The following is a 16,441-nucleotide window of genomic DNA, read 5'->3' on the forward strand; positions in this document are numbered from 1 at the left end:
CATTATTATATGGTCCTAGTATTCTTAATTAACTACAGAAGCAATAATAATATCTAGGTTGAATTAGAAAACAGAATATCAATCCCTCCCTCTCACCAGCACTTGCTATGACTTCTACATGGTTTCATAACTGTGGTTCTCAAGCCACCATTAGTTGGTCTAAGCAACATTAAAGGTGATCTTCAGTTGGGAGAAGAATTGAACATGTCTTGGTTAGAAATATATTCTAGTATATACATTTAAGCTACCATCTTCATTGTTTTACATTATTTCAAAAATAGAACTTGGGGAAAACCCTTTATGTAAAATGTCCTACAGACATAAAAAGTTAGAAAAACTCAGTTCATTGTTAACAAAGTGTTCAATGGTAGACAGATTAGCCATGAATTTAAAAGACAGTAAGGTACTTCTATTTAGTGATATGCTGGGAAGTCTAGTTTTTTAGCTCCCTGGGTTAGTTAACAGTAGAATTAATTGTTTCCCAGAGGAAATGCTAGTTCTACAGAATGCCTGTAACTGAAATTGTGTTGTTTACCTAAGGCAATCTCTTACAGCTACAACACATGGCAATCATTTGGGAGGTCAAAGCAACATAAGTAAGCACACATTAGCTATTTACATTATTATATGATTGCAGTGCAACCCTTCCTGAAACTGTATATAAAAGTGGAGTCAAAACCTATGAATGGGACTTCACAGATGGCGTGGGGTGTCTACCTACAAGATAATCTAACTAAGCTCGATTGATTTTGTTAGGTTAAAATAATACACACTTTTTAGTTATAAATAAATAATCTTTTTAAATTCATAAATAGAGCATTGCAATGTATTTAAAATTACAAATTAAGCGTTAAGATTTCATAAGACAAACTAGGGACTATTTTGTTTCATAGACGAGATGATGTTTTAGTAAAATGTAGCAAATGATGGAACTTCCGGTAGCTTCCATCTTGCCATCTCCCAGACACCATCACTTGCTGTTGAGGTGTCATGTCAAAGTGATGCTTAATTTAAATTGTTGAAGAAGAGTTATGGCACATGATTTGTGAAGAAGAGTTATGGCACAGTTAATCACTTGATATAACCCTAATTTTTTTTGTATTTTTAACAAACTCTAACAGGTTCTTTTATATGCAGACTATATTACATGGGGGCACACTCGGTACAAAACTTTGCAGTGCCACAAACGGTTCTGAGAAAATATATAGTTATTCTGCTTGGAAGAAATAATTAACAAGATGCAGATGCCATTCCATTTCAATAGCTGGAGACCTTAGTGCTGTACTAATTGGGAAGATGGTCCAATTTTTACATGTTAAAGGACCACTATAGGCACCCATACCACTTCAGCTCAATAAAGTGGTCTGGATGTCAGGACCCCCTAGTTTAACATAGAGATAGGAATAAGCGCTCACTAAAATCAGGGTAGCTGGGTGGGCAGCAGTAAATCTGTGAGAATTTCAAAACAGATGAACCGCGCCCCAAAAACAAAAATAAAATTTGACAGAAATTGGTAAAATATAACAGAAGATATATTTACATCACTTTAAGTTCAGTCTACATACGCAGAGATGAGATGATTTCTGTAATCTTAAAAGAAGCAGAAATGGACAAAAAATAGTGCAATATGTAACAGTAATTTGGACTATTGAGGTAGAAATATAGAGTGCTAACTCACAATAGATAGAGCAGCTAAGAGCTCTGCTGTAATGCGCCTGGACAGTTGCCACTATGATAGCTGGCTTAACAGTATACCAAAGAGCCAACTACTAAGACTCAGAAGGAATTGTTCAGAGTTGGATATATTTAATAATCAAGCAAATTAAGTCAAAGACAATTTTTTAGAAAAGGGATATAACACTAGCACATTAGATAAAATTATTGAAAAAACCCGACACACAGAGAGAGAAAATCTAATTTTAAGTACAAAACAGAAAACGAAAAAAGACTTCAATTTACCCACAGTTTTGGACTATAACAACAAAAATAAACAATTAAAGAAAATAGTAAAAACTAAATGGCACCTCTTAAAAGAAGACGAACTCTTAAAGGATATTATCCCAGAGCGCCCAAAAATAGTCTTCAGAGGTGCCCCAAATTTAAAGATGCAATTAACTAAAAATTATACAAAAAACACGCATCTGGTAAATATTAATAGTTTTTTTTTTAACAGCAAACACGGCTTCTATAGGTGCAATAGCTGTACACAGTGGCATACATACCGGGGTACCTGCTATGTACCCACTGTGGCCAGCCTCTTCTCCTGGGGGGCCCAGGAGCCGGCCACCTCAGGGCCCCCTGAGGCTGGCCGTGGTATCGGCGGGCGGGCACGCGAGGGAGCACTCTCCCCTGTGTGCTCCTTCTTCAGCTCCCTCGCGCACCGCACTGATACCGGAGTCAGAAGATGACATCATCTTCCGGCACCGGCATCAATACGCGGCGCGCAAGGGAGCTGAAAAGGGAGCACACAGGGGAGAGTGCTCCCTCGCGTGCCCGCCCGCCAGCCTGCCCATCCGGTGATACCACTGGACCCCAGGGAATCCCCTCAGCTCTCCAAAAGGTAAGGAGGCTGGGAGGATTACATTAAAAAAAAAACTAGTGTGTTAGTGTTAGTGTGTTAGTATGTTAATGTTAGTGTGTTAGTGTTAGTGTGTGTATGTGTTAGTGTGGGTTAGTGTGTGTTAGTGAGTGTGTGTGTGCTAGTCTGTGTTAGTGTTAGTGTGTTAGTGTTAGTTTGTGTGTGTGTTAGTGTGTGTGTGTCTGCTAGTGAGTGTCAGTGAGTGTCTGTTATTGAGTGTGTGTCTGCTAGTGAGTGTGTTACTGTGTGTGTCTGTTACTTAGTGTGTTTGTGTGTGTCTGTTAGTGAGTGTGTGTTTGTCAGTGAGAGTGTATGTTTTGTAAGTGAGTGTGTATGTATGTCTGTCGCTGAGTGTGTCTCTGTCAGTAAATGTGTGTGTCTGTTAGCTAGTGTGTATGCGTCTGTTCGTGAGTGTGTGTGTGTGTATGTCTTCAGCACTTACCTTTCTCCAGCGCCGGACTGCCTTGGCGCTGGGGATCCCTCCGCCTCACTGCTCTGAATGCGCATGCGTGGCAAGAGCCGCGCACGCATTCAATCCACCCATAGGAAAACATTACTCAATGCTTTCCTATGGACGTTCAGTGTCTTCTCACTGTGATTTTCACAGTGAGAATTGCGGAAGCTCCTCTAACGGCTGTCAATGAGACAGCCACTAGAGGCTGGATTAACCCTCAGTGAAACATAGCAGTTTCTCTGAAACTGCTATGATTTCAGCTGCAGGTTAAAACTAGAGGGACCTGGCACACAGACCACTTCATTGAGCTGATGTGATCTGGGTGTCTGTAATGGTCCTTTAAGTGTGTGTGCATCTGCATGCACTGGCGTACATACCACGGTCGCAGGAGTCGCAGCCCTACAACCCCTGTGACCAGGTGCCCGCCGCCATGTGTTGCGGCCCCCGGCCCGCGCAGAGTAAGCGCGGGGAGGGGGGGGAAAGGGGGACCCCATGGGTCATGTGTACGCCACTGGCTGTACAGCATGCAAAAAAACTATAAAAATAGGCAAGTGCACATCAAGTTTTAAATCAAATAGAACTAATAAAATGTACAATATAAGGAACACCATAACTTGTCATCGTAAAAATTTAATATACCGTATTTATTGGAGAGCCCTTGTGGCCTCCACTATATAGGAAGAACAAAACCTCTGAAAACAAGAATTAGAGAACACTGTCTCAACATAGAAATTGGTTTTAAAAAGCATTTGGTTTCCTCACACTTTCTTTATCATAATAAAGATCCCAGTAACCTCAGATTTATGGGTATTGCAAAACTTGCATTTCACTGGAAAGGTGGCGATATTATTAATAAACTTGTTTAAAAAGAGATGGAATGGGTGTACTATTTAGATACCCTCCACCCCAATGGTTTAAATGCAGACTTTGATCTGTACAATTTCTCATAGTTTATTTTATTAAATCTAATACTTACCTTTTAGATACTTATACACCTCTTCACTACTATTTACTTTTATCTACGTCTTTCTATTTTATCCCCCTTCACTTTTAGGACTATTTGTCTTACTTGATTGCTCCTTTAAAAGTTTTTATTTTCTATAGTGTATTTGTTATTGAAATCTCTATGCTTATTGACATACTGTTGATTTTATATATATATATATATATATGTATATATATATATATGTATATATATATATATATATATTCATTTTACAATGATATATTTACAAATATGACCTTTGTTTTCTGTATTTTATTTCTCCCTTTTCATATTTCTCCTATATGGAGCTTGTGGGACTATATGCTGCCGCATTTTAAAATGGTTTACTACGAACTATATCTACCATGAACCTCCGGGTTACACGTAGAGCACAAGAACTACATACCCCAAGGTCGATAGCGCTGTATTAGCCACGATACGTCACTTTTGGTTGTGATGCATGTGGCTGAAAATGATGAAAGAACTACATGTCCCATGAACGTCTTGTACCAAGTGCAAACCATGCATGCAAACCAGGAAATTGAATCCCACACACCTGATTCCATTAATTAACCCCTTAAGGACACATGACGTGTGTGACACGTCATGATTCCATTTTATTCCAGAAGTTTGGTCCTTAAGGGGTTAAGGACAGATACCACATATAAACCAGGACTTGACAGGACCACCTACACTTCTGAGGAAGCCCAGCCAGGTGAAACGCATTAAGTGTTGGTACTGGAAGAATCTACTCCCTAATTTATCTTATATATATTTTTTTTATTGAGAATAACGTATTTATAATTTTAAAGGTATATTTCAATTTTATTATTTTTATTTTTTATCATCACATTCCTGTCATAATTTCCTGGTGTATCCTGTATTACCTTAGGTGGGGATAATACCACCAACAAGCTTCATACCAGAGCAGGCCACTGCTCTGTATATTGTAAGTAGGATACCGCTTTTTATCTTTTACTTTGTGTACATACATACTACACCATAAGACCTCTTTATTGTGTTCTCATATATGCTGTATGGAAAGAACAACCGAGCAGAGCTATAAATATCCACAGACGGGGATTGTACCGTCCAGGCGCATTACAGCAGAGCTCTTAGCAGCTCTATCTCTTGTGAGTTAGCACTTTATATTTCTACCTCAATAGTACAAATTACTGTTACATGTTTCACTATTTTTTGTCCATTTCTGCTTCCTCTAAGGTTACAGAAATCATCTTATCTCGGTGTATGTAGACTGAACATAAACTGATGTAAATATATCTTCTGTTATATTTTACCAATTTCTGTCAAATTTTATTTTTGTTTTTGGGGTGCGATACATCACACCCCCTAGTTTTAACCCTGCAGCTGAAAACATAGCAGTTTCAGAGAAATTGCTATGTTTACACTGCAGGGTCAATCCAGCCTCTAGTGGCTGTCTCCCTGACAGCTACTAGAGGCCGCTTCCACGATTTACACGGAGTAAATCACACTTATTTGACGCTGGACGTCCTCACGAAGTCCAGTGTCAAAAAAGATCCCCATAGGAAAATATTGAGTAATGCTTGATGGAGGAGGAGAGGTCTACAGTGCCGAGGGATTAAAGTAAGCAAATAAATGGTTCATTAGCGCTGTAGTGTTCCTTTAAGAATTACATTCACTTGCATCTGCATTAACTTGCATCCACTTTAAGTGTAGAAAACTTTATTAATATTTACAATATTTGACATTAAGTTGTAAAACCTTGGTCCTGCATATCCCTTAATTCTTGCCAATTAACAGAAAGAATTATTGGACTTATTTTCCAAAAATAGTTGAGATCACTTATATTTGCCGAACCCCCCTCACTTATCTTTGGCCTTGTTAGTCACTTATGTGGGTAATCGATCTCTTTGACAATGCTGTTTAACTTTTTTTTTTTTTTAATTCTTTATTTTTGTAGTGCACGTTATAACAGACGAGCTTGCGTTACCACAGTAGTTGCAAGCTATTCAAAAACAGAGATAATAAAACATTGGCATGGTATCAGAAACATTGGCACTTTTTTTTTTTTTTGAGGACAAGATAACATCAGGAATAAATTCAGGCTATACATGCACACTCTATATGTGGAGTAAAACAGGAAGGAAACTACACCTACATGTCTGTTTCGCAAGTGGCAATGCTCAGGTAGAGTGCTATTTGGACATGTGATATGAGTTGAGTGATACAGGGTATGCATATTAATTAATTAGCGAGAATCAGCATTAATATAGCCAGGCTTAGGTATGTAATTGCTCGGTAAATGCTAGTGCTGCTGTGCTGTGCTCATTCTAGGCGAGAAGAGGGCAAATAGCATAACATGCGTTTTAAGAGAAACAGGCTTAAGGTGAAAACCACTGGGGCCGAGCGGTCTATGCTATTGCATGTGTCAACTTTTTAAGCTAATCACATTCTCATGACCCTATGAGTCTTTGTATATTCCACTGAGCACTAGTTAATAAAGTTAGTAATAGCTTTTATTTTTTGCCATGTGCAGCACAGTTAATGATGTTAGTTCAGGGCACATGGATCTGCAGAGGCGCATGGCAGCTCAAATGTCTTCAGATGACTGAAATGTCCTAAAAATAACCTACCTACAGAAGTAATTCGATCCACAGCATATGAGAATAAATCTAATGTTTTCATAAAAAACAAAGAAAAAGGTACAAATATGAAAAAAATAAAAATAAAATTATCACATCAACAAGCATTCAGCTAAAACATGATATCACCATATATGGATCTCCAAAAAATAAAATAAAAGTAAAAAATGTAACAATGAAGGATTTCAATGTCTAACTATTAAAAATAAACACTGGAAATTAAAGGTGAAAATAACTGATCTTCTGTAGCCGACAACTTTGGTGACTCATTTGAGTGTCTGTAGTCCACCAGAGAATATTCTGTTTTGGTCAAAAATGTGATTGAGATCTCCTCCTAATTATACAATATTCACTATAACTTAAAGAAAGAGTAAAACTCCAAAATATATTAGGATACTTTATTTTTTCACCAGAATTATAAAATAAAAGCTGTGCGTGATGAAATGGCCGGTGCATTTTCTCTAACGGTTAATGTATTAGTTATTAGTTATTTTCTTCTATCTGTAGTAAGTTACCATGCAAAAATGAAACCAACTAGTTCTTCGTCCATCAAAAAGACAAACACGACATAACATACCTTGAACTCGTTGCAGCTTGGGCTTTGTGAATGTCATTGGAAGGTTTAGAGGGATGAAGTGCTCATGGTTGCAAATGGTTTGAAGAAACTCAAATTTGTATTCTGTCAGTATCTGTAAAAAAAAGACAACACACAAACCTATAGCTCATCTCATGAAAATGCATTTTTAAATACCCACTTTACATCAGTAAGAAAGAAGAAATAGGAGGGTCAATAAAGTAGCTTCCAGAAATGCCGTATAAAATCCGGAGAGGACACTTTGTTGAATATTTTATTCGAGGGGTATCAGATGCTACAATGTTTTTTTTACATTAATCAGTATAATGTCATTTGTGCATGGTTCCTACCAGTCAAGGTATCCATTCTATTCATTATTTTGTTTTGCTTGTGTTCATATTTGTTTGTTTACTTTATTCATCTCCTACTATACATGATCAGGTGATCATGACAGGGATGAGTTATTTGTATGGGGGGCCACCCATCACTCAGGTGTGAGTACCAAAGTTGATTGAGATTTAAAAAAATGCTTATGCCTGCTATAAGGAAATTTACAACAAAAGCTTGTTTACAGAAAGGTGCTGTGACTAGTTCTGTCTCAAACGAACCAGGAACAAGTGAGGTGCAGCCTTTAACAAATATTTATCTGTTAAATTATTTTAGACTACACAGCTCAATTTTAACGTTTTTTTTTTTACCTTTGGGTCCTTGGGACTAAATCCAGACATGTAATCATTCATTAGTGTGAAGACAAATCCTCGGTCCATAAAAGTGAGGCATCTCTGAGAAAAATATAAAATACATGGATAAACAAAATAGGGTAATTTGAGCATTTATTTAAAATATTGTGTGCTAAGTTTTTTGTTCATTTTTGTATACACATTTTTCGAGTAGTTTAGCCTAAATTATCCAAATCCATTTGTGTCCAATTGATTTATATTAATATTAACACTATCATAATGTTTCCATTGCATTTTAGGAGATTCTTTTCATGTCGTTTTCAAGTGATTAATAATTTTCCTGGCTGGAGAGCCGAATCCTATCACACTTTGGTAACCAGCTGCATTTTGCTTTACTTACACAGCACTTTTTAATTTACAAAATTAATAGATATAAAATGTTAGGTAAAAACACACACGTTACTCCTGAACTCAAACTCTCATTACTTTCGAACAACTACATGGAAAATGGGTACTGGTAAAGGTAAACTGTCTAAACTGACATAACAAAATATGCAATGAGAAAAAAAAAAGATTCAATAAACAATGGAAGTAAAAAATGTAGCAACGAAGAATATCCTTTCAACTAAACCCATATACTCCCAATTATAAAACGCAAAAGAAGATTTATTTTGTAGTGAAACACCTTGGGTATCAGGTAAAAAAAGAAAAAATAACACAGAAAGTGCAGTCCTTATAGATATTTAATATGATCAAGATACAACAAACTCAAAAATAAATGGCACAAAACGAAAGAAGCCTTATGAAGACCACACACATGGAGGAGGTCAGTGTCTTAATCCATAGATTTATCCCACTTTATTTGCACTTAATCTTCATCCCAAAAGGATTTCCAGATGTAAACATAAGGTGCAATAGCTCAGTAAAGCTATGTTGGACTTGTTCCTAGAATACCAGAAGAGCTGACTGTCGGACAGGTTTCCCTGGACTGAATAAGGAAGGGAAAGACATGACTGCTGCCCAGGGAAGGGGGGGATGGACTAAGGGGGATACATATGTAGCTAGAAGGGACCTGGTATATAAGGTAATCTGGGGGTGGGCCCTTGCCACTCAGCAGGTTGGAAGAGACCTAAAAGGAGCTTTCCCACCCTTTTTCTTTAATCTCCTTTCATCTTCCTACACCTCCTGAGAGTGTTTAAAAAAAAAAAAAAAAAAAAACTTTTTTTTACTGACCTTAAAATTAATTACTCACCTTGCAAGTGAAGAGTCATGGTGGTGGTGTCCAAGGATGCATTGGTGGAGATGCTGCAGGCATACCTGCTGGCGAATGGCTCCGGGTCCTTGGGTGAGGTGATGGCCGGCCTACAAGGTGGCAGCGATGAGGCAGCGTTGGCGGAGCCTGCGGAGAGGCAAGATGGCGGTAGGAGGCCTAGGCGATCCAGACCTCCTACGCGCCTTTCCCCCAGCCCAGTGCGGCGAAGCAGCGGTAGGAGGAGAGCGACCGGGACGGACGGAGCGGGCAGAGCGGCTGGAGGTGTTCCCTTACCTACCCGGGCTGCAGGAGGGCGGCTGCGGCGGGAAATGGATGCTGGTCGGCGGGATCAAGATGGCGGCGGTAGAGGTGCGAGGTCGAGGAGTCCGGCTTCTTTTCCGGGCCAGCCGGATGTGACGTCTGAGCGTGCCTGGCGCGCGGGAAGAGTGACGTCAGCGGAGGCGCCGCGGGGCACGTATGTGACGTCAGTGCGCCGGAGCGCACTGACGTCGCAGGCCCCGCCATCTTGGAACCGGGCAAACCGGTCCGGAGAGCCGGGCAGCCGGGAGGCTGGCCTGGAGAGTGCCCAGGAGACATGGAGGGACGGCGGCCATGCAGGAGGTCGGCTCAGAAGCTCGGGTGATGGCGGCCATGGCTCTGGTCGGCCTGAAGAAGCGGAGGATGGCGGCCTGTGGAGAGGCCGGCTGGGTCTGGAGGAGGAACCGGCTATGGGAGATGAAGACAGCGTGGAGGAGCAGGAGGACCAGCTGGAGGACCGTGTGCCTGGCAGCCTTCCTGTGTCCGGTGAGTCAGCCTGCGCAGGCGCATGGGGTAGTCTGGGGGCCAGTATAGGGGGTTCCAGGGAGGCACAAGGGGAAGTCTTGCGCTTGCTTAGGGCCCTAGTGGCAGGGTTACCAGGGGAAGGGCAAGGGGGGGCATTAGCGCCTGTGCCAGGGCCCGCGCCTGCAGCTCCACTGTGCGCTTTTCGTCCCAGCATACCAGGGTGTGAGTTGTCTCCGCTGGGCATGCATGTCCCTAGCGAGACGCGCGAGAAGATAGTGCGTGGCGAATTTGTGGATTTGCTATCCCTGGTTCCGCCAGACAAGGATTCCGTAGATAGGCCTAGACGGGGGGAGCCGGGGGAAGGGGACAAGGGCAAGCAGCTCCCGAGGACTTTTGGGAACTGGTTGCAGAGGTTTGCGGTTTTCGCCAGCGTGTTGTCCAGGCAGTTTCCGGAAAGGGCCCCTTCGTTATTTGGGTACCTGGATCTCATTTGGGGGGCCTACAAAATTTATGGCGGGCAATGCTGGTTTCGTTATGACCAGCAATTTCGGCAGAAGATGGCGGTATGCCCAGGGTTGGATTTCGGGGTGCAGGATGGCAGCCTTTGGCTGCTTCTCATGACTCCCAGCCGGCCGGCGCCCTTTCAGGGAGCAGCCGGCATCCAGCCAGGGGTGCCGGCTGGCCCTAAGCGGGGGGTTTGCTGGCTCTTCAATGAGAGCCATTGCAGGTGGTATAGTTCCTGCCGCTTTCGACATGAGTGTTCTCACTGTGGAGGAGCGCATCCTGCGTCGCGCTGTTTCAAAAAGGGGAAACAGGTGCCTCCAAAAGGTGGGGCTGCGGACGCCGCCCCAAAAGGCCTGGACCCCGGTGAGCGGGGTAAGGATGGAGCCGTGGCTCGCTCGGTATCCTAAGCGGCGGGATGCGTTGTTGTTGGCGGACGGGTTTTCGTCTGGGTTTTGGGTTCCGCTTGTTCCCTCGGCGGAGCCGCGTTTTGCTAACAACTTGCGCTCGGTTCGGGGTAGGGAAGGGATGTTGCGGGAAAAACTGGAAAAAGAGGTAAGTTTGGGGAGGATGGTAGGGCCGTTTGTCCGCCCGCCATTTGTGAATCTTCGGGTGTTGCCGTTGGGTTTGGTTCCCAAAAAGGAGGAGGGAGCTTACCGCATGATTCATCATTTATCTTATCCAGCAGGTGAGTCTGTTAACGACGGCATTGATAAGGAGTTCAGCCGCGTCCGGTATGCGTCTTTCGACAGGGCATTGGAATTGGTCAGGGACGCCGGTGTTGGAGCCTGGTTAGCGAAGTCCGACATTGAATCGGCCTTCCGCTTGTTACCAGTCCACCCGGAGTGTCATCACCTCCTCGGTTGCCACTTTGAGGGTAGTTACTACTATGACATGTGTCTTTCGATGGGGTGTGCAATTTCCTGATCCTATTTTGAGTCCTTTGCGTCGTTTCTGGAATGGGTGGTCATTCAGGTTTCGGGTTTCGGTTCAGTGACACATTATTTAGATGATTTTTTGTTCGTAGGGAAACGGGGGACAGGGGTATGTGGGGACCTTCTGCGTGTTTTTCGGGAGGTGGCAGCTGATTTTGGCATTCCGGTCGCGGAACAGAAGACGGAGGGTCCGGCGGAGGTGCTGTCGTTCCTCGGGGTGGAAATTGATTCCGCCAACATGATATTTCGGTTGCCGGAGGACAAGGTCGCCGTGCTGTTTCGTTGGGTCGACCTAGTCAAAGGGGCGAATAAGGGGCCGTTGCGGCAGATGCAGGTGCTGCTGGGTCACCTGGCATTCGCATGTCGGGTGTTGCCGATGGGTCGGGCGTTTTGTCGCCGGCTCTCTTTGGCGACGGTGGGGATTCGGGAGCCGTATCATTTTATACGGGTTACGAAAAAACTTAAGTCGGACTTACAGGTGTGGAGTTCCTTCCTGGAAAGGTACAACGGCCGGTCGTGTTGGTTGCGAGCGGCGGTTGGTAACTCAGTGTTGGAACTCTTCACAGATGCGTCCGGCTCCCTCGGCTTCGGGGCTTACTTCCGGGGCCGGTGGTGTGCGGAGGCCTGGCCGGACAGCTGGCAGGGTAAGGATCTCATGCGCAACTTGACCTTCCTGGAGCTCTTCCCAATTGTAGTTGCAATGTAGTTATGGGGTCACGATTTACAGGACCGAACGGTTGATTTTCACACAGACAACATGAGTGTTGTACATGTGATAAATCGCGCAACGTCGGCGTCACCGCCGGTGCTGGCGTTGCTGAGGCGCTTGGTCCTGTTGAGTTTGCAGCATAATGTGTGGGTTAGGGCGTGTCATGTGCCGGGAGTGTTAAATATTGTGGCTGATGCGCTTTCTCGGTTCCAGTGGCAGCGTTTCCGAGAGGCGGCACCAGAGGCGGAACAGGTGGGGCAGCCTTGCCCGCAGTCTTTATGGGAGCTCGGTTCCGAAGATTGATGGGGTTGGTGACGGAGTCGTTGTCAGCATCCTCGTGGAAGTCCTACCAGGCGGTGTGGTCTAAGTGGCTCGGGTTGGTGCCGGGGGAAGGTAGCCTGGCGTCGGACTCGGGGCGCTTTGAGGTAACCTTAATGTTTTTGGAGCAATTGTTGGATGAGGGGCGGTCATGTGCGGCAGAGGAGAAGGCCCTGTCGGCCCTGTCGTTCTTGTTTAGGTTTCTGGGTTGGAAGGATATGACCAGGGAATTTAGTATTCAGAGAGCCCTGCGTGGGTGGCGACGGAGGAGGGTCCCCGATCAGAGGAGGCCTATTTTGGTGCAGCTTCTGTGGGAGCTCCTGGCGGCGCTGCGGCGGGTGTGTAGCTCAGAGTACGAGGCGTTGTTGTTCGGGGTCGCGTTTTCTTTGTGTTTCTTTGGGGCGTTGCGGGTCGGAGAGTTGGTGGCCGCCAGTCGGCGGGTGGCGCCACCGCTGTTGGTGTTGGATGTGCGGTGGGCGGTCAAGGGGCTGGACATTCGGATCCGTAAGTCCAAGACGGATCAAAGAGGCGAAGGGGCGTGGGTACGTATTGATGCAGCGGGGGGGGGGAATACTGTCCAGTGCTCCTATTTCGGAGATTCTTGCAGGTCCGCCCTACGGGCGGGGGTGCGCTGCTGGTGCATCAGGACGCGTCTCCTATGACGCGCTATCAATTTAGCAAGATCTTGCGTGAATCCCTGGTGGCAAGCGGGAGGAGCCCGCAAGGGTACTCGGCCCATTCCTTCCGGATTGGGGCAGCCACACAGGCTAGTGGGATGGGATTTTCACCGGCAGCGGTGCGAGAATTGGGGCGGTGGAGTTCAGGGAGGTTCCAGCTGTATGTACGGCCGCACCTCTTATAGGGTTTATTTTCGGGGTGAGTAACAGTTTTCTTCCCGTTCAGTTGTCTGTTTGTTCATTCTAGGTTCTCGCCCACGTTACGTATGGATACTAGGGCATTCCTACATCTATTGGGCAGCGAGGCGGGCGGAGGAGCACCCTTATGGCCGCAACCTGGGGTTTTCCTACGACCAAGCACGGGTCCGATGGAGGGGCATTCGCGGGCTGTCATGGAGCCAGGTCTACCCAGAGTGCCGTTTTCTGAGCAGGTTTGTTCCCAGTTCGGTGATATTGGTCATACATGCAGGGGGCAATGACCTGGGGCGGGTCCGGACAGTGGATCTCATGCACAACATGAAGGACGATCTCGCCCGTTGCATGGCACTGTTTCGGGATGTAACGTTGGTGTGGTCTGAGGTGGTCCCGAGGCCCTGCTGGCAGCTGTTGCCTCATGCAAAAGGTCTGGAGCGCAGCAGGCGCAAGTTGAATGTGGCGGTGTCGAGGTTTGTTCGTCAGCTTGGGGGCATCGTAGTCCAGCATGTCGAGTTGGAGGGGGATAACAGCACACTGATGCGGTCCGATGGGGTACACTTAAGCTTGATTGGTTTGGACATTTTCAACCTGGGAATACAAGGTGGGATTGAGAAGGCGCTGGCGGCGGGGGGCGCGATGCCGGGGGAGGGCGTAGGAGGCCGGCATCGCGGTGGCGGAATACCTGGCCAGCACATGGGAAGGCAAGTGCCAAGTCGGATTGGGGAGTCGCAGCATGCTTGGGCGGAAGGCGGAAGGCAGGCTGCTTTGGACTCTGGTAAAAGGATGTGAGATCTGTCTGATGGATGAATCACCCCATCAGCTGACAGTTGGTTTAATGCTGGTCAAAAATTTTCAATAAAGCTGTGGCCGTTGCCCTTATCCATTATACAGGTGTTGTGTGTTTATTGGGCAACGGGTGGGTTGTGGGTCTGCAGTCAAGGTTTCCCTGGACTGAATAAGGAAGGGAAAGACATGACTGCTGCCCAGGGAAGGGGGGGATGGACTAAGGGGGATACATATGTAGCTAGAAGGGACCTGGTATATAAGGTAATCTGGGGGTGGGCCCTTGCCACTCAGCAGGTAGGAAGAGACCTAAAAGGAGCTTTCCCACCCTCCCTCCCTATGATGTTTACTGTTAGTAGTCAAGTGGCGGTGTTGGTGGTGTTTTTTCTTTGTGTCTGGTTGTCTCTGTTTTGTGTTGTCACAGCGGAATACCTGGCCAGCGCATGGGAAGGCAAGTGCCAAGTCGGATTGGGGAGTCGCAGCATGCTTGGGCTGAAGGCGGAAGGCAGGCTGCTTTGGACTCTGGTAAAAGGATGTGAGATCTGTCTGATGGATGAATCACCCCATCAGCTGACAGTTGGTTTAATGCTGGTCAAAAATGTTCAATAAAGCTGTGGCCGTTGCCTTTATCCATTATACAGGTGTTGTGTGTTTATTGGGCAACGGGTGGGTTGTGGGTCTGCAGTCATGTGTTCAGGGATACAAAGCTTTATGTAAATATGTGCTAATCTACAAAGTTTGTCTGGTTTGCACCTCTAATTTTGTGAGCTTAAGGTCTGCGCTATCACTTTTTTTTCTCTTTTGCATGATACCTTGAACATGGAGAATTACACCGCTATGTATTGACACTTCACTACAATAAAAGCAATAATTTATCTTTATTTATCATTTTGTAAATGACGAATGAAAATAGTTGAACAATAAAGTTTAATTACGCTGGTCTCTGGTCTCCATCTAGTGGTGAATTTGTGCAATTACATTTACACATGAATGATAATATGTATTCCTCTTAGAACCAATGATGTAATAATACATTAAAGCAAACTAGCTTTTACAGATCCAATCTCCAAACTATTAAATGAATGCAATAGAATTGAAAATGAGAAATAAGCAGCACATTGCATTCTAGCACACCTACAAGGACCTGATAATAATCCTTAAGGTGGCTATGAATGCAGTTAATACACTGCTATGTTTCTAAACAATGGATGAAATGGTAAACAATAATTGCAGTTAACCCAGAACCAAAGGTTTTGAATAGCATTCTCACCATAAGTAAAATGCTACAGAGCTCTTCTTACCTTGATGAAGTTGGCCAAACTCATGTTCACGTTTCTAGATTCTTCTTGTATCTCACCATACCTTATGGTAACATGAGGAATTATTGAGAGGAGCAAAGAGTGCAAGGCATTCTGGAAGGAATCAGGGAATCGTTGAGGTCTGGGGAGCTGTAAATAATTAATGCATTGTTAAACGTGCTATTATGATAAAACAAAAATCTCTAAAACCAACTTTAAAATGCATCAAAATCTAATGCATTGGGGGGCGGAGCAAGCCGCTAACCAGAGCAGACGTACATCAACAGAGCTCCGCCAAAACAAGCCTGGAAAAAGCAAATGAAACCTTTTAAAACACACTATTTCGACCACCATCAAAATAAAACAAATGGGGAAGAAGAACAAACACCAGGGGGCTGTGAAACCGGCAGGGGCACGCTACATCGGGGATCTTCTCCTCCGGCCCGCAAAGGCCTCAAGCCTCACCACACCAAAAAAACATGTCGACTCGGCCTCCTCCGAGGAACAAGCTATGGACGAACTGGATGAATTCCCAGGCTCAGGGGGACTGCACCACCCCTCCTCCGACGAGGATAGCGAGCTGCCCTCCACAAAGGGAGACATTAAAGCCCTTCTCTGCAACCTCTGCAAGCTGTTTGCAGCAGACGTCGCCACACTGCGAGAAGAAATACACAGCGTGGAGGGGCGAGTCAAGACTGTGGAGGAAGACTCACAGGGTCTCAGCGCACGATGCATACAGCTCGAAGCCCACAATGCAGAACTACAGCGCACCCAGCTTCAGTTTAACGGCCGCCTGGATGCTTTGGAGGATTGGCACAGGAGCATAAACGTGAAGATCCGGGGGGTCCCAGAAACGGTGGCCCCGGGTGACTTACCGCAATTCATCAGGAGGCTGCTTACCTCCTTACTCACGCCACAACAGGTGAAAATAGCCACGATCGATGGGATCTACCGCATACCGAGGGCTGCCAGAGCTCTGGCAGACACCCCACGAGATGTCATACTACAGCTCCTGACACGGTCGACCCAACTCACCTTCATGGCAGTGGTGAGAGGAAAAGCCACCTTCCCTTTTGAAAACACCACCCTGTCCTT

General features: G+C 45.1%; 1 protein-coding gene across 1 annotated transcript in view; it reads right to left on the minus strand.

The window, feature by feature from the left end:
* The window catches only part of DOCK11 (dedicator of cytokinesis 11), a 293,614-nt gene that overhangs the window by 144,000 nt on the left and 133,173 nt on the right, over positions 1 to 16,441 (minus strand). The window contains exons 28-31 of the mRNA XM_063432045.1: positions 15,350 to 15,496; positions 7,914 to 7,997; positions 7,219 to 7,330; positions 6,633 to 6,671 (exon numbers count right to left, since the gene is read on the minus strand). Of these exons, the coding sequence (XP_063288115.1) occupies positions 6,633 to 6,671; positions 7,219 to 7,330; positions 7,914 to 7,997; positions 15,350 to 15,496 (382 nt within the window). The remainder of the gene's footprint in view (positions 1 to 6,632; positions 6,672 to 7,218; positions 7,331 to 7,913; positions 7,998 to 15,349; positions 15,497 to 16,441) is intronic.

This window comes from Pelobates fuscus, chromosome 9 (assembly GCF_036172605.1).
Source record: "Pelobates fuscus isolate aPelFus1 chromosome 9, aPelFus1.pri, whole genome shotgun sequence".
In the NCBI taxonomy this organism is placed as follows: domain Eukaryota; kingdom Metazoa; phylum Chordata; class Amphibia; order Anura; family Pelobatidae; genus Pelobates; species Pelobates fuscus.